At 38.0% G+C, this 24,903-nt stretch overlaps 1 protein-coding gene across 4 annotated transcripts in view; it reads left to right on the forward strand.

Moving 5' to 3' along the window:
• LOC124606604 (poly(U)-binding-splicing factor half pint) overlaps window positions 1–24,903 on the forward strand; it is a 120,007-nt gene that overhangs the window by 59,983 nt on the left and 35,121 nt on the right. For 3 of the 4 annotated variants that reach the window (XM_047138592.1, XM_047138616.1, XM_047138605.1), the window contains 4 exons: window positions 1,015–1,231; window positions 20,867–20,994; window positions 21,161–21,359; window positions 23,488–23,532. In XM_047138592.1, the coding sequence (XP_046994548.1) occupies window positions 1,015–1,231; window positions 20,867–20,994; window positions 21,161–21,359; window positions 23,488–23,532 (589 nt within the window). The remainder of the gene's footprint in view (window positions 1–1,014; window positions 1,232–20,866; window positions 20,995–21,160; window positions 21,360–23,487; window positions 23,533–24,903) is intronic. The other variant, XM_047138600.1, reaches the window with a different exon arrangement.

A 24,903-nucleotide genomic window follows, 5' to 3' on the forward strand; every position in this document is an offset into this window, starting at 1 on the left:
TCATTTATATTTTCACATATTTCACGTATTTCACATATTCTTCAGTAGCTGACAAATTAGATGACCTCACAGCCAGGCAACTAAGTTGGAATTGTTTAGACTCTACTTAGTGCTACAAGCAACATTATAGTTACAGTCTGTATCTTGCAACACTGTATGTGCTGGTACAAAATGGCAGCTGCAACATTAAGATATGCATGGATCCCTGTGATGCAGAACTGATGACACTGTTATATGCGCGATAATGAAACAAAGTGCTTCGGGAGAACAATGCAGTTCTATTTTTTATACTAAGGTATTTGCACTATTGCCTGAACAGTTGTAATGCTAAAACCAAATTGTGCCGAAATTAATGTGCCTGGAATAAAAACTGAAAAGTAGCAAGTTGTTATCTCGGAGATGTGAAAATTTAATGACAAAGAGTCCAATTGAAGTATTTTATGGCGTTCTGTAGTTGCTTTTATTGCAAGGTCTGGAAATTTTAGCAATTTCTCTTGACAGCATTGTATGTATTCTGTAGTATGTTGTCACTGAGTGCACAAAAATGTACTAATTATTATTAAATTGAAATGAGTTGTCACTGTGTTGTTCGAAATGTGCAGAAATTATTTGCTGCACAAACGGTGGTTATTATGTGTGAAGTTGACACCTTCATGTCATAAGGAACAGCTTAAACAATTGACAACATTAACTACAGCCTGTTACATTCATTCATTGCTGAATCGCGTGTTCAATACGCCATTTGAGTTACAGTGTAACTGTGACACTCACAGATACAGTACAGACAGTGAAATATACGGCTATAAAAATTTTTATATAGTGTGTATGGTAACAGAAATATTCTTGGTCAGAAATACGTGATTGCGACCTGAAGAATGTTTACCTTCATTTACAATACATATTTCTTTCAATAAAGGTGTGCAACTGTTAGTCATTTGACACATTCCATATCATATTTGTTGTTAATATGATCTATGGAACTTATAAATAATAGTGTGTATGTATTTATTCCAGAGTTTATGTTGGGAGTATCAGTTTTGAATTGAAAGAAGACACGATAAGGCAGGCATTTCTGCCATTTGGCCCAATAAAATCTATAAACATGTCATGGGATCCAGTAACTCAGAAGCATAAAGGATTTGCTTTTGTTGAATATGACATACCAGAAGCAGCCCAGCTGTCATTGGAGCAAATGAATGGTGTGATGATCGGTGGCCGGAACATCAAGGTAGAAGTTCCTTATCCGTGGTTTGCTATACAGTTGGACTACAGGTTTCTCTGTCATGGGAGTTTCATAGATTAGGAAGTTGTATTGCAGTGTCATTCTCCTCCTTTCTAATAGTACATTTTGTATCATTGCTGTACTTGTTTATTTCCAGCATTACTGAATAAACACACTGCCAAATTTAATTGGATGACTTGAGTGAACATGTTTTACTGATAACTAGCATCATTTTGGGGGTTTAGGGTCATTGAGGAGAGATAAGAGGGTCTTTGTAATAAATCTCTGTTTATGCTTTATACTCTCTAATCAGATTGTTTTAAAATTATACTGTCTAGTGACTAATTCTAGAACTTGAATGAAAGCTGTTATTTTGATTAATAGATCTAATAACTGCATGATTTTCTGTGGTTATAATTATGAACTACTATATACTTCATGAAATGTTTTAACAAATTGGGTGGCAAGGAAGTAAAACAGGACTTGGTTTTCATCCGAACACTTAATATAAATAATCATCTTCTGAAATATTGCAGATATTGGCAGTTTTGTTTATTGAACATGAACATGAAGAGTACTGTAGGGCCAGTGTCTGGAACTCATTACTCTGTTTGCCACCTGTACTCACTGTTTTGTCACAGATTACTGGCTGACAGTATTTTTAAGTGTGACTCTTGCATTAATGGTGTAGTGTATGCTATATCATGTGTTACGGACACCATTATGCTTTTAACACTTCACCAAATACAAAAAAAATTGTTAATTATCTTTAAAAGAACCTACTGATAACTACAAGTGACTTATGGACTTCCCAGTAACATGTCGTTGTTTATCACAGAGAGAAAAAGTTGAGTTTGTATGGAGGACACACAAATAAGTTATATTGATTGAGCCAAGATTTGTTGGATCATTTGCTTTGCCTGTTCAGAATAAAGCTAGAAGTGGCCCAGTTACGTCATGTTTTTGTGACCTGAATGTTAAAATATTTGCAATTAATAAATAAATTTGGGTAGATAGCTACTTGCGAAGACATGGAGTGATTGAGATGATTGCAAAATCAGGAAAATTACTTAGCTTTTAAAGCCATACACTGCATAAACACGGGCACATTCCCCCCCTACTCTCTCTCTCTCTCCCTCCCTCTCTCTCCCTCTCTCTCCCACTCCCCCCCCCCCCCCCCCCACCACGTCTCCCTCCCTCCACAACTTGACACTGTCCAAAGGTACTGTGTGTGTGTGTGTGTGTAAAAACTTAGTTTTAATAGGGTGGATTGAGTGAGGTGGCATAGTGATGAGCACCACTGCATTTGAGAGGACAAAAGTTAAAAATCCATTTCTGACCATCCTGATTTAGGTTTTCTGTGATTTCCCTGAATCACTCCAGGCAAATGCTGGGATGGTTCCTTTAAAAGGGCATGGCCAATTTCCATCTTTGAAATAATCGGAGCTAGTGCTCTGTCTCTGATGACCTCGATGAGCTGGCAAACCCTAATCTTCGTTACTTTCCTGGTAAACTCTAACCTTCCTTACTTTCAACTGGGTGACCCAGTTGAGAGATCGTTGCATTGAAAGGCAAAAATCGAGGTCAGATATACAATTGACTACACATCTGAGTTAAAGACCCAATTTGCTACGTAGTTTGAATGCTTTTAAGAGTTCAGTACAGTCTACAGCCTGCTATGGAGCGTAAGTTTTATCTGTTAATAATTTGCTTTTGTATGATGCCCTCATTTCTCAAGAAATTATCTAGCAATATCACATATTGCTGTAACTTTACAAAAGAGAGAGCTCCTAAGAAACTTGCATATAAATTGTTGCCATATGTTATAAAAATGCCTCTGTTCATCACACTTTGACAAAGATGATGGCCTGATAGATTTATCTGAAACACATGTGCTATAAAGAAATCAGATTTTTCCAAGTCATGCACTCGAATTTGTGCAGTATCAAATTTCATTGTAGCGTCACAAGTTTCTATCAGCATCAGTCTTTATTATACCATTGACAGGTAATTCTTTGACTCCGTAGTGCTCTTGTTTGCCCGCCCAGGAAAGTTCTATATTTTTCTGTTTTTATATGTAAGGGGTTTCACGTACTCAAACTGAAATATTTTTACTTGAAGCTGTGAGTACCATGAGAAAGATGAAACTGGAATACAAAATTTTCCTCACATTGTGTGTTTGTGTATCAAAAAGCACTTGACATTAGTCATTTATTCTGGCAGTTGCTTTTATTCTTTGCTGTATTGTTTTGAACTTTTATTGACTAAGAAAAGACACTGTCAGTAAGTTGTAAAATTATCACTAATGTAATAAAAGAAGTCTGGAACGGCGATTGCTATGATAAAGACATTGGCAGTCCCATTATTGTTAATTTGAATTATCTGTTATCTTAAGCTGTTTGTATTCTTAGTCAGAGAGAGGCAGATGTATATGGTATGTAAATGAAACTTATTTTTAATGAATCTCCCATGAGCAAAGAAAACTGAAGACCTTCTGTTATATCTATTTTTTTACGATACATTTATATATATATATACATATATGTATATTGTGTTTGCCTGACAGGAAGCAACATGCACCACATTTAAATGTTCCATTCATTTGTACCCAGTCAATTATTTGTTTTTCATGTGAGCAGAGAGAGAGAGGGAGAGAACATTATTTCATGTTGTAACACAAGCATGTGTGTGCATATTCCTTCATTTCTGTGGACAAATGCTTGCGTGTTTCTTAGACTGTGCTGTAAACTAATTGTCCACTTTTATATGGTAGTCATTGTCCTTAAGAAATAGTATCATTGTGGGGTGTATATACACATTTGATGGGCACTTACATGTTCCTCTGCTCATGTAGAGGAATACATTGGCATCACTAATTCTCTCTTCATATCACAGAAGCATTTCATGTTATTGGAAAATAAATTGAGAAAGTACAAATACATTTTTGTGGTATCAGTAAGACAGTGATTAGCTTCAGCAGGCTAATGGGTTGCACACTGACACACACAACAGAATACAGTGTACAATAGCTTTCGAGCTCTGGTTTTCCTTCTGGCAAAAACACAAACACACACACACGCGCACACACACACGATGACATGGAAACCATGACATCACTGCGACTGGGGGTAGTATGTGTTTGAATGTCCGTGTGGTTGTGTGGGTGAATGTGTGTAATTTATGCCAGAAGAGGAGCCAGGGCACAAAGGCTAATTATTATTGTGCTCTGTTAAAAGTGCCAGCCACATATGTCTGCTAAAGACTAGGTATTGTTGAATCCAGGTATTTTCATTATTGTTAGACAGTGATAAATACAAGTCAGTTCCTACAAAGTTTAGTGTTAGTACAACAGAAGTGATGCAAGACATGGCATTTTAATGACTCACAACTGCACTGAGGAATACATGCTATAATTTACGCACACAGAATCTACAGAAAAAAAATTGCGTTTATTGAAATAACTTCATTGGTAAAGTAACTGTGAAACAAATTAATGATAGATTCTGACATTCTGTATTGCCACTTTTCCCTAGATTTTATTTTAAAGTGCCAGCATACTTTTTTTAGACAGTCTGTTGTGTTGATTTATCCAAGACATTGTGAATTTATTGCAGGAATCCTTTCATTTCCTTCCTGCATACAGTATACCGCAAGTGCCATGTCGGTCTGATATCACCAGCTTCAGAGACATAATTTTAGAATAAGACATACAAAAAATGTTCAGAATGCTAACCTTGTTCCGTATGAAACATCACTATGATTAAGATGGTACTTGAACCAAACTCACCTATGATTACAGATTTGTTTACATATACTGGTATCATTGAATCAGCAACAAGCCATTCCAAATTACGATGATCATGTTTGGAGGGAGGGGGCAGGATTACATTCATGTAAACATATGGCACAGTACAAATGTCGTTATTTTAAAGTATTCAAATTTTTTAATACACCAGTGTTCCATTGTAACAGGTGGCTTTACTATAATGGATATGACTGAGCGAGGTAGTGCAGTGGTCAGACAATGTGTTCATAGTGGTTCAATTCTTTGTCTGGCCATCCATATTTCCATAGTTTCCCTAAATTGCTTAAGGCAAATTTTAAAATGGTCACTTTGAAAATGAGATGAAAATGACAGGCCAATTTTCTGCTCTATCCTTCCAAACACAACTTCTGCTCCCTCTCTAATGATGTTTGCTATTATTGGGATGTTAAACCATAATCTTTCTTCTTTGTAAATAAAGAAGATACTGTTCTGCATGCCAAATTTCGCCTTCAAAAATCACTGTCTTTAATGGATAATACACTAAAGTTTAAACAGATAACTTGCAGTTTACCTGAAGGCAGTTCAGTTTTTTCCCCGCTGTTCGCACATTTTCCATGTGTGTTCATATTTTTATTCCTGTATGAAGAGGCAAAGACATTGTTCCAGCAGGTGTGCCAGGTGACAAGTCTTCCCACTTACCTTTGTACCTTAGGAAATATGGAAAAAAGGTCTTTTCACGTTTTGAATGCATAGTGTTTGGTGGAGAGAATTCAGAAAAATTACAGAAAATTATGCTGTGCTGCACACCTAGTAGGTAGGTTGCTATACTCTTGACCATTTCTTTGTTTATTATTAAACAATAATGTTGAGACCAATGTTTTAGTTGCAACTACGTCCACAGCCACCACTAAATCTTCTAAATGATAACTTTGTGCCCCTTTGGATGGCAATTGGTGGAGTAGTGTACCTCTTTATTTTCCATTCATTTCTGCACAGTTATGGCTATGAAGAAATTATCAAAAGATTGTAGTGTAACCTGTCTAGATAAGATTTAACTGGAGTAATGTCAAAGCACTCTTAAATTACACAGTGGTAAAAAATGTAATCCTGCATACTTAACAATTAAAGACATGACACCAAGTGTCTATTGGACAATGGTAATGTAGTGTACCACTTTAGTGTTAAAGAAGCGTACTAGACACTAATACTAGGTATTGTTTGAGCAGTGGCTCCATAGCCAAAATTTTGCAATGACGACAGCAAACTAAAGGGGTATTTTAACCCACCTGACAGCCAGTGTAACAGAATGTTTTCTTAAGAGGGACAATGCTTTGAAACTTGCTACCTTCTCAGGTTTGCTTCTGCCTTATCCCACAGTGTGTAGTGTTTCTGAGCTCTTCCTTCATAAATTTAGTTACCAATACCAGAAAGAGTCTTTATGCATTGGTTTTCCGTTTGATCTAATGTTGTTTACCATACGATGGATCTAAGAAGCAGTACATTGCCTTATCAAATGAATAGCAGAACATTTTACACACACACGGAGAGAGAGAGATTGGGATCATTTTTTAATGAATCAGAACATTACTTATTTATTATGTCCCATAGGATAAAAATGGCATTAATGAAAACCAAATTCGATCTGCACAGAAGTGCATAACTGCTTTTAGGCTGTTAAAACCCATTGGGCAGGTTTGGAATGCAGTTCTGATAAATGGTAATTGATGTTTATATGAAGGTGCTTCATAATTGAGTAAGTATTATTCTGACGTTGCTCTTCGGAATGCACACAAAAATTTATAAGTAACTCCCTCCCTCACCTTCTTGTATGGACTATGTAAGTGCTGGGATCAAGTGAATGAAGTATATAAACTATTTATGGGGTTGCTTCTGTGGGGAAAAAATGCCCATTCATAAATATTAGTGTTCATATGGGAGTTAACTGTTCTGTGTTGCTCAAAGAGGTCATGTTGCTTACTTGTCGCAATTTTTAAGCAGAGTTATGCTTGACATTCTACTCTTCCTAGCCTTTTATGTGAACTGTTGTTCAGTACAGTTTCACACAAAGTGGCAGTCAGAGGCTGAAATGTCATGTTGTAATACTGCTTCAAAGTTCCACTCTGTTTTAAGTGAGTAGCTATATTATCATTATGAATTGGGTGTATGTACACTCTTGCTTTCGCCACGTCTCATTATATACGTAGTGTATCGTGATGGGTCCTGAAGGGAAGAATATGCTGCTCTTCGAGGCTGCTGTGTGAGTGGTGCCTTCATCATTGGAGTTTCGTGAGTATGGGAACTGTTAGAGGCTGGAAGTAATAATTTGTTATCAATATGTATCTTGAACTGGGGTGGAAACACCTGCATTGCTTCTGTTGGCTCAGGTAAAAAAACATGACATCTGTTACCTAAAAAATTGACACTTAGATAAAAAAAAACATTCCAATTCATCCTATTGCCAGGTTGGTAGCATGATCACTTTCTGATAATTTTCTGAGAGATTGAGCAGCTACTGCAGCAGTATTAGGACGTCAGAAACATGCTGTTAAATGGGGTGAATGCATGAATCATTTACTGATGTGTAGTAGGAATACACGCTATGTTTACTGTCAGAGATTTAATTTCTTTTGGAAAATTAAGTACAGTAGTTTTCATTTGACTGTACACAGAATAGGAAATAATGCTTCAGTCATGCTACGTAACGGTGTCACATAATAGACAGTGGTTATGGGCTATTGTTGGCATATGGTATCAAGATTAAATGTTTCAAATAATTTATTACCTGAATTGTGTGCTGAATATGGAAAAAAAATGTACTTAAATGCTTTAATACTAGAATGCTTGAAGTGAAAGTAACAATACCTCATAGCTTAACGTAAAATACACATCATGTGGGTTACATGGTGAATTGCGTTTACCTGACCATAGTGTGTAACGCCTGTATGCTTTATCTGCAATGTATTTTGTATCGAACCTTTCTCTCTTTTTCTTCCTTCCTTCTTTCATTCAGAAAAAAATTAACAGTTGGCAAACAATGATGTATATATTACAGTATTACTCTTTTTTTTACACTTTCCAAGCGATTGGTAGGTTAGGTTGGTGCTGTTAATTTAGGAGGGGGGGAGGGTAAATGGGGGAAATCATTTTCAAAGGAAAGGTAGAAAAGCCAAGCAAAGGTTTCACAATGCATGTTGGTGTATAACAGTATGCATAGGTCTTATTTCTGATAGTACTTACCTCAAATATCCAGTAAAAAGCAACTGCTATAACAACTCAATATGTACAGTTTAAAAAGCCACAGTTGCATTAATTATTATTTCCTACAAAAGAAGTCCGTAATAGATTTTTGTTTAGCTCATTTGTCTGATATGCCCTCAGTATGTTTTTCCAACTCATAAAGAGTCTCAAGTGTATTTTCACACCATTCACAGATGAAAAATATCTTTATAGTACCTCCACTGCTGCAACTGCATGAGCACTAGTAGGCACTGATACTCTCTTTTTCTCCTTCATCTTCTTCTCCATCATAGAGAGAGGAATTAGCTGACAATCTTTCTGCAGCAAATTCCTCCAAGCCTCTTTCCTCTGCAGTAATAACATTGTCATCTACCTGCATAAATTCACTAAAAGTGCACTTTGACTGCAATGTTTACCATACAGCAGCAAAAAAGCCTTCATTATCATCGTTTCTTCTTCTTCTTCATCATCTCATTCTCATTGTGGCAACTCATACCCTTAAAAAGAATCTTGCTTTTGAAAAACATTGCTTTATTGCATCCTCCTTCACAGCCTTCCATGACTTAGTGATGAAATGCAGTGCTTTCAGTACTGAAATCCTGTTACGTGTGGTATCCATGAATGAACAAAAATTTTTGAACACTGTTCTTCCTATGTACTGACTTTAAGGAGTGTAAATTCCCAAATCCATAGGTTGCAGTTTGCCTTTGCTTTTAGCTGGGAAAAATTGTAATTATATATAAAAACAAAGATGAGGTGACTTACCGAACAAAAGCGCTGGCAGGTCGATAGACACACAAACAAACACAAACATACACACAAAATTCAAGCTTTCGCAACAAACTGTTGCCTCATCAGGAAAGAGGGAAGGAGAGGGGAAGACGAAAGGAAGTGGGTTTTAAAGGAGAGGGTAAGGAGTCATTCCAATCTCGGGAGCGGAAAGACTTACCTTAGGGGGAAAAAAGGACAGGTATACACTCGCACACACGCACATATCCATCCACACATACAGACACAAGCAGACATGTCTGCATGCGTGTGTGCGAGTGTATACCTGTCCTTTTTTCCCCCTAAGGTAAGTCTTTCCGCTCCCGGGATTGGAATGACTCCTTACCCTCTCCTTTAAAACCCACTTCCTTTCGTCTTCCCCTCTTCTTCCCTCTTTCCTGATGAGGCAACAGTTTGTTGCGAAAGCTTGAATTTTGTGTGTATGTTTGTGTTTGTTTGTGTGTCTATCGACCTGCCAACGCTTTTGTTCGGTAAGTCACCTCATCTTTGTTTTTATATATAATTTTTCCCACGTGGAATGTTTCCTTCCATTATATTGAAAAATTGTAATTACATGTTTCATGTCAGTAGGATGTGCGGATAGTGATCAACAATAAGAACTATTTTTCTGTTTTGAGCTCCCATTTTGACATAAAGTGCAGTAGTTAGCTCGTCCAAACTTTTTGGTCAGCATCATATGAAGGTGGAAGTTAACGTATATTTAGGAAACAGAGGTTTTCGATTTCCCTATTACAAAGGGCTGGAGCTTCTCAGAGCCATTGGCATTAGCTCCCAAGATAGTTGTTATCCTTAGTTTACTGTGTTTGTTACCATCGCCTTTGAATACCAGTGTTGTGTTTGGCAACGCGTTAAAAAAAGTTGTTTCGTCACTGTTATATATTTTTTTGGCTTCATATTTTATTCATTTAGGTGCTGAAATCGTCTGTGCCAGGAATATTGGCCACTTTAAGTGCTTTCTGCCTTAAAAGCATGCTGTCAGCTGGAATACTTGCTGCCCTTGACATCTTAAACCTATGTTTTATAGTTTCGTTCTGAACGTCATTTCAAGTGGGTCGTGTACTTTCGTTCTTTGGCATTTAGCCACTAGATATGATATTTTCTCTATTTTTTACAATTTGGTTCTATTTCATGGAAGGAATTTACTTTGTCCAAAATCGGGACCTTCACTTCGACAGTAAAAGATTTTCTTTCTTTTCTCTCCACTAGAAAAAGCCGATAACAAAACAATAAAAATACTTAACACAAAGATTAACAAGAAAATGATCCAAGGAACAAAGGACATCGTACAAATGACTTGACCCCTCAACTCAGATACAGTAACAAAAACAAAAAGCAAAACAAAAACTTAACAAATAAGCTAGTAAATCTCCAATAACAACTTCAATGCTTAAACAGCTAAAACAGTAGTCACAAAATGAGAAACTTCACTAGCAAAACCGCAATAGGTTTGCTGGCTATTAGCTCACTCCTTGATGTCACCTAAGAACAATGTGCAGGGCATGGCATATTTATGATACTTCCAAACCGTAAACCAAGCTTCAGTTAAAATATATGGCATGCGAGCTTATTTTTTTAATATACAAAGTTTGTACACTAAGAAGAAAGTTTTGTTGCAGTTGGCAAGTATTTGTTAGATATAATAGTTCAGAGGCTTAGCCTTTCACAATCTTCTTGAATTACACGCAGTTTATGCACTTTAAAGAGAGCATTCTTACAGAGCCAGGATAAAAATCGAAGGACTCCTTTTACTCAATATTATCAAATAAAGCTGCCAGGTGCAGTGTAAACGTCGGGGAATTCAGAAAAGTAAAATTGAGGTTTTCGGTACATTGTGAACATATGAAATTTGATGGGATCAGGAAAAAATGCATAAATGGCAGGAAAATGTGGAATGTAAAAGTGTGGTAATTTTGTAATAACTATCTGGCAGTCACAATTGCTACATATTTATATATTTTCTGGTCTTGTTTACATTTACATATTGCTGTTCTTGCAAGAGTTTCTCTCACACTGGTATTAAAGATGACATCCCATGAGCTGAAGACATTGGACAGCTGTGTGGAGAAGAAAATAGGAGATTATTTGTAAAATTGAAACAATGCAGTCCCCATTGGTGGCATCCAAAGTCAGATGAAGACTGTAGGACAACTAGAGATTTTAAAATATCAGAAGCTATCACTTTCTGAAAATTTTTCAACTACCATATTTACCTGATTGTAAGACGAGATTTTTTCCCCCAAGTTCGTCATTTGAAAAGTACAGGGTCATTGTACGAGGGCTATCCACAAAGTACATTACATTTTGGAATTAAAAATAAATAAAGTATTGGAAAATTTTTTTATTATATACAGATGAAAGCCACACTTAAATACTACTTTTCTACATAGTTGCCATTTAAATTAAGGCACTTATCATAGCGATGGACGAGCTTGGAAATTCCTTCGTCGTAAAATTCGGCCGCCTGCACCTTCAACCACGTGGTTACCTCTTCTTGAAGCTGTGCGTCGTCATCAAAACGCTGCATAGCCAACCACTTATTCATTGCTGGGAATAAGTGGAAGTCACTCGGTGCCAGGTCGGGACTGTACGGCGGATGAGGAAACAACTCCCACTTAAAAGATTCGAGAACTTCACGAGTGGCATTTGCCGTGTGGGCCCGGGTGTTGTCGTGAATCAGCAAGATCTTTGAGCCCAACTTTCCCCTGCGCTTGTTTTGTATTGCTCTTCTGAGGTTGTGCAGAGTTTGGCAATACCTTTGAGAGTTTATTGTAGTGCCTCTTTCCAGGAAATCCACAAAAATCGTATTTCTACCGGGTTACTGATTAACCACATGGTTGAAGGCGCAGGCGGCCGAATTTTATGACGAAGGAATTTCCAAGCTTGTCCATCGCTACGTTAAGTGCCTTAATTTAGATGGCAACTATGTAGAAAAGTAGTATTTAAGTGTGGCTTTCATCTGTATATAATAAAAAAAATTTCCAATACTTTATTTATTTTTAATTCCAAAACGTAATGTACTTTGTGGATAGCCCTCGTATATTCACAGATTAAGCTATTGCTGCCGAGGTCAACATTTTTATGTTGTTCAGTAGAGTATATAGGGGTCGTCTTACATTTAGAGATGAAGCCTTTGCTATGGTGTTCACAAGCAGATTTATTTTGAAGATAACAGTTTTGATGTTGATGTTGCTTGAACAATCATGTGACATGGACTTGGGTGCCGCGCAGTGCTAGTGTGAGAGAAGTTGAGACACACTGTGCGAACTAGCCACTACTACAGTCTTTTGCTCTGATTGAAATCGGACAGTTTTGTGAAACACAGGACGAAACAGCATTACATTCTAACATCTTACAAACTTAACAATCTTAACAGATTTCCAATAAATGTTCTCATACAAATACGAATATACAAATTTTAATGCCACTTTTTATATAGGGGTAACATTCAAAAAACATTAGCTGATTCAGAAACCAGGCCAATATTTTATGTGCTTCTGAGAAACAGATTTACTAAGTTAATTGCAAAAGAGAAATTCTGTTGCTGTTCATGTGTTAGAATAGCGGGTAAAACGTTAACAGCTTTAGAACATCATGGTAACATTCAGTTGAAACAAGAAGGAAAATTAATCCAGAATGAAAATAAATCATATTAAATTAACTGTAATTGTTACAGCCAGAATAAATTGCAGCGGTCAGACGCATCTTGGAAATAGTACTAACAGACGTCTAGTGATCATGGGACAAGCGAAAGTTTGACAATGACACTGAATTGTAATTGTGATCTTTCATTTATGTATTAGTTGATGTTGTTACATATGACCTGCGCACTAGAAGACACTGCAGTCTATTTTTCACAGTTACTGAAGCTCAGCACTATGGAAGGGTTGAAAGGGGAACAGTGACTCCAGCTTGACATAGAACGATGATGATTGTGTGGAGGGGAGCATGCAGCAAATTTAGTCATGTTGCCAACCGTGGGAATCTATGAACGTACTTGGCTTTTTATGAACATCAATGGCATTTAAACTGCAAGTTGCCTGAATCCATATTTAGTCTGAATTGAACTGACTTTATAATTGGACAAATACTGAACAATAGTATTCATTTCTCAGGAAATGGTAAAAATATAGATAGGGGACATTGGCATTCTTACGATTTTTTTTGCTGCAATGTTGTCTATGCTCGCTGTGACTTAGGACGATAATGTAAGGGGGTGTGTCAACTGCTGGATCTACACAGCTGATGAGAGAGTGGTGGGCAGATGTTACGTTTGGAAGCAAGAAACATTGTAACATTCTCACGTCAGTGTAGAATTGAAATCCGATATGTATTCATGAAAAAATGGGTGTGTTCTCAGGTACCACGATAATGTTAGAGCCTCAGAAACAGCAACACATTCAGAAGAAGCAGCCAAATATTTGTGACAACGAAGATATGAATTTCATAGCTGTGCTATTAGGAGGATGGTGGTGGTGATTAAAAATGTTATACCACAGGCTGATGGGTTCGTAAGCAAAAAATAAACCTGCCCGAAAATGAATGTACACCATTTCTATTCATTTATTTTATTTCTCGGAGTATTGTCAAAATGTAAACAATCAATAGATGGCATAAGGTTAGAATAGGTATAATGTTAACTCTTTTGGCAGGTACTTTGTGGGTAAATCAGTCTTTAATTTTGATTACTCAGAATATGTTAGGAATAAAGTTTTTTCAGGGAGTCTCTTAAAAAAGGGGAGGGTCATATTATATTCAGGCAAATTCAGTACTCCATTTCACAACACTGCTTGATTCATACAGGTTTTCAGTATCTGGTACACAGCTTCAAGTCGTAAATTTTTATAGTACAACTTCAAGTGTGACGTGGAAATCACTGCTTATTCCTCAAGCCCCAAAGTTCGTTGCATAGCACCTTTATACGGTCTTCATCATTATTGATATCCTTCTTATAGTCTGTATTTATTGCTTCTGAAAATTAGTGGTGGTGAAAAAATCCTTGTCGTATCTTTTCACATTTGTCTCGGGGAAACTGTTCATTATTTGTAATTTCCTTACTAATAAGAAAAGTGCACTGAAATTGAGCATTATATATAAAGCTTTCTTTTTCCCCTTAATAGGCACTATAGTCTGATATAGTTTCTGTTCTCTTCTCACATCCTTATCTGCGTAGCATGCATTTATACTTTCATCGCCTCCGGGCACCTCCCCTGGCAGGGGAGGTCTCGGGGATCTTTTGTGAGTTTGTGCATGGTGCATATGGCACCCTGAGCTATTGCAGCCCATTCTTCCATTCTCAACTGCATTTCCTTCTTGTTCCATCTTCCTAGGCCACCAGGACATATAGCCAGTCATGTGGTGGGACTGCTATGTACCCATCTGGCTGAGCACAGGGATCACACTTCTGATACCTGAGCTAGTGCCCCCCTCCCCACTGTGTATGCCTAGGAGTGGTTGCTTGTTAATCTGGAACATCGGAACACCCAGCAGTGGCCACTGTGCCAGATGGCTCTTGCTCTTGGCACCAATGCAGAGATCCCCTGATTGGTTTGGGTAGTATCAGGGCAAATGATTTGCACATGAATTGTATGAAGCTCCAGAAAACTGGCCGTTCTTCTACGGCCGTATCTTTGGTTGGTAAGGGATCATTTAATGCTGCTTCTAAGGACGTTGCAGCCTTCCTATCACTGGGAAGAGGGGCCAGCGTGCCGGCTTGGGGTGAAACACTTTCCCCACTATCTTGTCTGCGCTAGGACTGACGCGGACATGTTCATCACCACCAAGCCATTATTTTTTTGTGGGAAGTTTGGTGAAATAGTCTCTAAGAAAGATGCTGCCAGGTATACTGTTGATCAGAACTTCATCTGCCACCCAATCTGCAGTCCCATTGAAAAAAGTTCAGGGAGTCGTTTTGCAATGGGACGTCATCCTTCAAGCTAATCGGGAATTTCGGGCCAATCTGGAGCAACCAGACCTGTTCAGAAAGTCATAAGGACAATCGCATTGATACAGGTGCCTTTACCTTTGCATTTAAGGGGATAACCTCTCCGAGAAAGTCACGATTGTGTGTTATTGGTGTGACGTGAAGGCAAATGCCCCACCATCCATAAGGTATTTTGAGTGCTTGCGTTTCGGGCACATCTTCCTGCTGTACGGCCGACCCTCCTTATGGTTGTGGACACCCCATGCATGAGGGGAGACACTGTGTTCCGCCGCCCACATGTGTTAATTGTCATGGCCATCGCTCTTCCTACTCACCGGTTTATAAGAAGGAAGATGATTTGGGAGTATAAGTTGTTTGTTTGTTTGTCCTACACTGAGGCTCATCAAAATATGATTGACTTAACTGAGTGTCGATGACATGTAACTTTGCTTCTGTTGCATCCTTTCACACTCCTCCTTACCCTATCTCCACCCTCTTCTCCTCTCCCCTCCTCTGCGGTTCCTGTGCACTGCGCTGTGGACACCACTCTCCCTCCCTGGCCAGAGAAGTATCCCCTCCACCGGTGATGGAAGACTCCTCTCCCCAGCGTGTCTCAGGCCAGAGGCATGCCACTACAATTTGGCCACGTGACCCGCAATCCATGCACCCAAGGGGGCCTGCTCTCTTTCAGTTCCAGATCTTGCAGAAGACTGCTCTCCTTCCATGCCCTGCCCTGCCCTGCCCTGCCCTGCTGCCTCAATTTATGACAGATAAGAAGAAGAAAAAGAAGAAGAAGAAGAAGAAAGAGGAGGAACAGAAGTATCAAGACAAGGCCCCCCACCCCCGGTACTTCCAGAAGTGCCTTCCCCCCCCCCCCCCCAAACTTTAGTCTGGCCTCTTCTTTATGGATGTCACCCTGTCCTCGTTAGTGACGGATGGTGACCCATTCCCCTCCCATTTATATCTGTGTTCCATGCGTGTTCAATGGAACTGTATTGTACTGACGGATTTGTATGTAATCTAATCCACGCTTCTGGCATCGCTGTTCTTCACTCTATAGGTCCTGTTGCCCATCAGCCAATTCCATGGTGGAGCATAGTATTGCCATCTTCATCTGGATCACCACCACTCCTTGCAACATCCGTCGTCCACTGGTCTTATTAACTTTCGTCTTTGTGCTAGAGCCCTTACTTAATGAAACAGAGCAAGCAGGTATTGGGAATGCTTTGTCTCCTCCCTAGTTTCTTTTGTACAAGTGTCATGATTGTAGGCAACACTCTGTACCCTTTAAGGGTGTTAGCGGCAGTCTTGCCTGTCCAGGGGGCCTTCGTAGGGAACACCGCACCACCCGTTTTGTGATAGCATTGCCGTCAGCCACCTGTTTGGCAGCCTTCCTTGTCCAGAAATAGCAGGCTTAAACTTTCCAGTTACGTTTTACTCCTTCTCAGGTGGACTCCTACAATAAACCTTTTACTGAATGAGAGCTTCTCCTGGCCTTCTCTTCTTCCCATGATTCTGCCCCTGGCTCTGATTCCATCCATAACCAAACGATTCAACACCTCAGTCCTCCACAATACCAATATCTCCTCCAAGTGTTCAATTGTATTTGGCTGCAATGCATTTTCCGCTCATGTGGGATGTGCCTTCACATCTTCTGTTGGCACAGAACACTATCTCTTGCCTGCCACGTGTGGGGTGTTGACTGTCAAATCGATGGCCGTCTAACGGGCCCTCTCCTTTATTAAAAAGTCTGCCCTCACCCAAGTTTTGTTTCGTACAGACTCTTGCTGTTTTTCCTGCCACTCTGTGATCTCTGCCATCCACGACTTCTCACTGATCTTGGCGATGCTGCTTGTTCAGTTTTTTTCCTTTGGGTCCCGAACAATTGGGTATCCCACGCAATGAACTTGCTAATCATGTGGCTGGGCAACCAAGTGGACATCCACGATGGGCCAAAACTGTGGGTATCTCTAATGGATCGGGCCTGCCAATCTAAAGCCCATAGTTTCCCACTAATGTGCGGGCCATGCCTGTCGGATCTACTCTCAGCGATTTGCCTGCGGGCTGGGTCTATCTGTGTGGAGCATAATGTAGCGGATTTTCATGGTTTATCCATGAACCCAGGACTGTGGTGCTCCTTGGCAGACCAGAGGCCACAGGCGATTGATTCCAGGAATTGCGACGGTCTCACTGCAAGTACATTGTACGGTGCGGCGTTTTATAGTCATTTGATTTATTCTAATACATTTTGGTACTTCAAAAGTAGTTTATGTATTAAGAAAGTATGGATGATAAGAAAAAGAAAATTGTGGCAGTGGCTGGCAGTTTGTACTTTATGTAGTCATGTATTTGTTGAAAGAAAATTCACACCACAATACCTGTGGTATAAGACACATAACACAATTGGTAATAACTGACAATAACGAACATAGTAGAACCAGCATATTATTGTTGGCCACCTATAGTGTTGGTTTACACAACTCTTCCCCACCTTATACACTTCTTTCAAGAAGCCTACTTTCTCGGAGATTATTTCTGAAACCAGTGAAGGTATTTTTAAATCTGTCGTTAGACTCCAACAAAATGCATTTTTTTGTCACCAAATGTGTTTTGCTTTATTGAAATAAAATAACATCAGTGGTCTTAATAAAACATATACCATTTGGCTTGCTTTCTCCAGCTAAATGTCTGGAAATCATTTCACCGCCATAATCGTCCAATTTCCAGTACATAAAACATGGGAAAGACAATCACCATGTGTGTGTGGACTAATGTGTGAGGTGTGCGCACACACACACAACCCTCATATGCTCCCAAATGCTCACTCCTGCAGCCACTGTGAGACTTTTTCTGGTACCTTTTCTAATACACACTTCATCCCTCTCCTACATGTTTCCTTGCTTTTGCTTATTTCTTCACTGTTTTCTTCAATATTGATGATACAGTGCACCTGCATTTCCACGTTTCCATTGGGATGAAGTGGTGAGATGGCTTGTTAGTGGTTTAAGTTAGTATGTGGACAGAAGCTGCTTTTTCAGACATTAAGTATGATCACACCAGAATGCCACAAAGAGAATGAAGTACTAGCCCAATAATAAATTGTAAATGGGAATATCTTCAGTTGTAATTTTGGTTTTGTGTGTGTGTGTGTGTGTGTGTGTGTGTGTGTGTGTGTGTGTTCTTGTAAAAACTCTTAAATGTGGATTTGTGTTAAAGAAAAATACAGTTGTATACACCCTGATAGTAAAGAGTTATGGAAAATAAAGCAGACAGGCAAGTACAACATTGACATATTGAAGAAGCTGTTATAACAAATGGTCAAAATTTGTAAAGTGAAGAGCAGGGATAGGATTACATCAGACATTAGAAGGAAAAATTCCTTTCTGCAGTGTGAAGAACAATGATCAACTTATGAATGCATTGAAACACTAGTTGCCAGCTCTTCATGTATTAATTTTTCTGGTAGTTCGGATTCTTTTAATTCAAAATTTTTTTTCTTCTAGGCTGTTCTGTATACCGTTTTTCCAAATTAAACCTAATTGCAATCCTCTGATTATTCTTAGTTTCATACTGAATGTTCATATAAAGAAGTCTTATTCTACTGGAGATAGTATTGGTCAAAAGTAGAAGAAAAGCTCCTGTAATTGTACATCCAAAAACCAATACCTGTTGATGTAAGGACATTTTATTTACTGTTGCAGTTCATTGTCCCATAACCACAACGTGTATGCGTGGATAGATGCAAACCCTCGAGCAATTGTGGAAGTGCAGCATCACAACCAGTTCAGTATCAATGTTCAGGCAGGAATTGTCAGTGACGAACTTGTAGAACCACGCACTTTATCAAACAGATAATCAGTTGTGTATCACAGATTTCTGCACAATGAATATGACTGTGATTTAAGCACAGTGGGGTGCCACTCCATTCTCTACAATCGTGCAGAGTTACCTTACCAAAGCATTTTGTTGACATTGGATTGATCGAGGTGGTCAGATAGCATGGCCTCCCCAAACATAGGAATTGAATCCATTAGATTTGTCTGTGGGGCCATTTAAAGACATTGGTGTTTGCCCAACCCCTCAACAATGTGCAGACGTTAAAAGAGCCTGTGGTGCAATCTGAACGGAGCCAGATGTATTGCCAAGGAGGGCTTAAGGATGTGTCAGAATGTATTATAACTACGAGCATCTACTTCTACATAACAGACGGATGGGAATTAGAGAAAAGATTGGCTCGTACTTCAACATGTGTTGATTTCTGGACATATCATTATAGCAACTTTTCTTTGACTGATATTACCTGCTGTAGGTATAACACTATTATCAGCTAATCCTATTTGTAATTTGATTTTTCAGTCATTGTTTTTAACTTTGGTACAATCATACCCCTCCCCAATTGTTGCTTTGTGGTTGTATGTGTTAATGCAGTTCTTATCATATTTTAAACTTTTTGAGACTGTTTTGTTAAGTCGGTAGCTTGATACAGGTAAATCCTGTTAGATATTATTTTTTTTTTAATTTCCCCTCCACCAATCATCCCATTATCTTTGGCGAGTTCTGTTCCTATAGTTGAATGTAGTGATTTTGTATTTTCCATCTTTCCTTTTTTTTTCTTTGCTTTTTCTGGATAGAGATAAGTATCGCTTTAACCTTATTCTGTTCATATAACGTAACATCTTAACTGGACATTCAAATGTAAGTGACATTACACCTACTGTAAATTGCACAGGATTAATATTAGGCAAAGTCTTGGATGGATTCTTATGTTAGGTGGAGTTCTGTATCGCCAATAGTTGAATTCCGTGAAGTTGATCTGGTCTTGCTGTTATATGAGAGATCTACAGTTTTCATCGGTTCAGCAAAATGTTGGAATGTAATTCAGAAAATGTACTTGGCGTTGGGGGTAGTATACCTTAATCTTGGCATTAATATGACATTGATGTGTAGCACAGCACAAACTTTAAATTGTTTCAGATTGCACGCAAAATAGTAGACTATGTATGTTGGTTAAGAAAGGGTGTAAGGCAGGGTTAAAATGTGTAGCTGGACCACTATATATTTTTAGTAGACTTTCCGAAGGGCAACAGGAACATTGATATTTGTGTTTTTGTTTTGTACATAAAATAGATAATTGTGAGGTTCTACCTTAAAGTCAAAGCTTAGTAAAACTGTTCCATGTTGTTCTTGAATAGTTGCTTCAATGTTCTGTGAAGGTTACTTTAACTTTTACGTATCCTTAAGATATATGATGTGCCTAAATCGTGGCACTTTTGTATTTAAAAAAATGGCGAAACAGCAATGTAAAATCACTCAAATATGTTTAATTGTTAAAGTGGTAAATGTTTCCTGAGGAACAAGTTGCAATGCAGTGTTATCCAGTATTTCAGTTTTGTTCATAACTGGCTATAATCTATAGTTCCAGCAAACAAATTCTTACAGGAATAACTTCCTTCTTTCAAAACTTTTCCAGATTGCTTTTGCATTCAAATCCTCATTTTCAGTATAGAGTTACATACACCAAAGAGTGCCTGGTTTTATTGCCGTAGAGAATTTGAGAACTAATGTGCCTTGTGAATTAAAAAAGTAGCCCACAATTAATCTTGAGCCTGGTAATGTGGAATGTAATGTATTACGGTTATCTGGTTTACAAAGATAATATAGTCCTGTTTTATTATGTATATGTACCAGGAAAATAGCTAAGTGAGAAACAAAATCAATATGCCAGGTAGTCTTTGGTGACAAAGTTTGGAGGCAATACATTTTTATATCTACCAAAGATTCGTTGGCTTATAACATTTTAAATGTTTTTTTGTGTAATTGCCTCCATTCTTTATAAAGTGTGTAGAGAGGCAGCCGAGGACAACAGATGCAGAAAGTACGGAGGCAGTCCACCTTGTCCTTAAACAGTTTAATTGTGGGTGTCCTCCTACAGGTGGGACGACCCAGCAACATGCCGCAAGCTCAGTCAGTAATTGATGAAATTACAGAGGAAGCTAAGCAGTATAATCGCATCTATGTTGCTTCAATACACCCAGATCTAACTGAAGAGGATATAAAGAGGTGAGTGGAAATCAGCAGTAGTGTTCTGTACAATCAGTAAATGTGGAGATTGATTTTATAATTCATTTATTTCCAATAGATTGAACGGCCATGAATCTTGTAAATGCCGTCAGATACGTAAATGATTTTATGGAAAACTCTAATGCTGTATCTATTTATTTTACAGTGTATTTGAAGCATTTGGTCCTATAAAGTATTGCAAACTTGCGCCGGGAAGTACACCAAACAGGCACAAAGGATACGGATTCATTGAATATGAAACACAGCAAGCAGCCCAAGAAGCTATTGCTTCTATGAATCTGTTTGACTTGGGAGGACAGTACTTGCGAGTTGGCAGAGCAATAACACCTCCAAATGCCTTACAGGTCAGTATATTAATTTAAATAAAAAGAAAAACCACTTATGGAATTTATAAAACCGAGTGTGTGTGTATGGAATGAAACTATTTAATTCAATACAAACTGTGTGTGTGTGTGTGTGTGTGTGTGTGTGTGTGTGTGTGTGTGTTTTGCTTTGCCTTGCTTATACAGCATAGCCGGAAGATACATGTTCATCAGTCACAATACTGTGAGTAATTATGGACAGGAAAATGTCATTTTTAAATGAAACAACAAGTTCACGGTTACCAGTCACCGTTTTATTTGTTTCCACGACGCGTTTCGAAGGTGTAAACCTCCATCATCGGATGGATTTACATTAGTAAGTATTACATTTGTGTGTGTGTTGTGTTAAGATTTTTGGAGGAACTTGTGGCACTGCGTAGTGGAGAAACAAGACACTATTTCATAATATGGTTTAGGATTGCTTTTGACGAAAAATTAAACTGATATCTAATGGTAAACATTAAATAAGTAAATTACAGTACCTTCAGTGGTCACAGGTTCCTTTTGCTGTCGTAACACATCACATGTATACTGCCACATTTGTAAACAAATATGGCGTCTGGAATCAGCTGGGTGCAAGGTTCGTATAGCAGAAGAGAAGACATAATCGCAAAGTGCAAAGAATATACATCGTAACAACATTTTTACAGAATAATTGCTTTAAGCATTTGGCGGTGTTTGTTTTGAGGTGTCAAATATATGTGTGTGTACTTCAGGTGGTATATAAATCCAACTCTGACAAGTTAAAACAGCAAACATTCGTACTCGTTTATACAATCAGGTGAAATGTTAAAATGGCTTAAACTTCATACTTGTTGATAACAATTAGGTGAAATGTTACAGCCTTTAATTACAGTGATCGTATTGGCTACAACAGTAAAATTATACATACATTACACTCTTTGATTGGGATTAAAAAACAGATGTGAAGTGAGGGGCTGGAGGCAGGAGGAGAGGTAGAGAGAGAGAAAAAGTGTGTGTGTGTGTGTGTGTGTGTGTGTGTGTGTGTGTGTGTGTGTGAGTGAGTGAGTGAAAGGGAGAGGGAGGGGGGGGGAGAGAGAGAGAGGAAAGGGTGATTATTTGAGAGCAAACATTTACATGGCAAGGAGTCTTAAGATTGCATGATGCATATATTAGCTGCCTAAAGGTTGGGATAATACATTGGTTAATGCTATAAAATATGCAGATAGATATACATTTGTGCCAGTAGTTGATGTACATACAGTTTTAAGCTGACAAGGGGTACAAGCTGTTGGTGTGATGAATTATCTGTGAATGAGGTCAATCTCTTGTACTCTTGGCAGCTGTGGTGACTGGTAACAGTGAACTTGTTGTTTCATTTAATGTCAGTAACAGTCACTGTAAAGCTTAACCTAAAAATGTTCGCATTTAAAATGTCATTTTATTATATAGCCAATTGCAGTGTTGTTTTTTGTTAATCTTTTGTATTATTTTCATTAGTTTTGGTGGCTTATTTTTCAAGTTCCGTACATTCTTCAGTGTAGTTTCCCATTTGACACATCAATAAAATTATACGTATTGATATCAATATCGCATTCATTTACATCAGTGGAGTGAAAATGTAAAACCTGTTAATTGTACTCAATTAAAGGAAAATAATTCTACAGTCATACGCCTGAGAGTTTTTCAAAATCAAGCATTGTCATAACTGTTCAATGTTCTATTCTGCTATGAGAGTCCACCAATCCGTCAGCAGTTTACTATGGCATCAAAACAGCTAATTTGAGTCTATTTCAACATGGAATCGAACTGCCTACAGCATAGTAACATATATTTGACAATGCCCACTTTTCCTGCTGCTACGGAAAGTTACTTTTAGACTAAATTGTGAACATATTTATATCCCTTCCGCATATCTACACTCCTGAAACCTGTCATTCCAATTCTGCATAACATACTCTTTACTTGTCATCACTTATAACATTCACCACCACCACCACCACCACCACCCTATAGCTGTACTACAAAAATATACTGTTTAATTGTTGCATCATTTTAAAAATATCTTGAAACTGGATCATTTTTGGTTGATTTGCACAGAAGTGTATTTTTGTCAGGCCTATTTAAATTTTGGACTTTTTTTTTCCAGGGGTCTGCAGCACTTCGTAGAGATTCAGCCAGCATGCGTGCCCATGTGAGTAGAATCACATTCCTTCCTTTAGTTTATGTTTCTGTCAGTTTTGTTTTGTTATCATGTGTTTCCTATAGAATATGAGCAACCACTCTCTCACTCAATTACTGCTATTTTGCTAAACATATCAGATTTTCAAATAAAAAGTTATAAAATGACATCATTTGATGTAAATATCAAGCAGAGGCTTCCTCTAAATTATCTGCAAGATTTATATAAATAATTGAAAGGGGAGAGGGGGCAGCCTGTGGTCATCCATATTAAGTTTGTACTTTGAAAATGTTTGTTGTGCATTTTTCCTAATTATTTGAAATAATTAAACTTGTCGTCCTATTCAGCACTTAATTTTAGTTTGTTATTGGCTGGGATGTCATGTGCATTTAATTAAAGCACTGAGTTTATGGTATGTGGGAGAATGATAGAAAAAAATTAAATTGGAAGGTGTTGGGTGAAATTGTGTGGTGCTGGAAGTAAAGAAAAGAAGTAAAAGTAAAGTCATGTGTGTTGTTGGCAGGATCACAAGAAAAATAGCAGTGTTAAGTAGCAAAGTTAACCTAATGTTAGTTACCTGTTATTGTTGGACAACATAACCTTATATGCAGAAATAATTCTGTAACATTGACATCCTGATGAGTTCCATAATACTGGCAGGAAAATATTTGGTTACGGGATATCATGTAGTGCTGTGTTTTGAGCATCTCCCAACTGGCTCAAGCTGTTTGTCACATAGTAGGAAATCTCAAACTTTCATCTGATGATCTAGCGACTCCTGTTGATACTAGCTCCTCGTATTGTCTAACTGCTGTAATTTATTTGTGCAGTCATAATTCACTCTAATTCTATTTTATTTTGTTTATTAGGTATTTAATTTCTAATTAATTTTCATGTTTCATCAGACTGTTGCATCTTGCCTTCAGACTAAGTAAAATCTGGTAACGTGTTCATATGGTGATATAGTTTATGAACAAGGATTGTAATTTTCTTTTGCAACCTACTTGGTAAATCATTATAACCCTAATAACCAAATGAAATAGTATTCCATCTGAAGGACAGGATTCTTGCATTTTACTCTTGGTTTCACTTAAGTAACCACTAAAAGTGTTGGTATATACCAGAGTATGCATAAGCGTGATATCCCATTGAAAGTGACTGATAAAAATTATAATTGTGGTGAACGGAGTGTAATGAAACAAAAAAATTGAATTTGATGACCATACTTTCAGGTACGTTGTACCATCACTTGTTCTGTATGAGCCCTGTCTTTGCAAATATTACTGATGGTTGTAAAGAATTAGCCACCACCGCAGGCACAGACATGGTTATTGGCTTTAATTGTTTCTAGAATGCAGTAGATCTGCCAAATAACACAAAAAC

This window comes from Schistocerca americana, chromosome 1, assembly GCF_021461395.2.
Source record: "Schistocerca americana isolate TAMUIC-IGC-003095 chromosome 1, iqSchAmer2.1, whole genome shotgun sequence".
Lineage (NCBI taxonomy): Eukaryota > Metazoa > Arthropoda > Insecta > Orthoptera > Acrididae > Schistocerca > Schistocerca americana.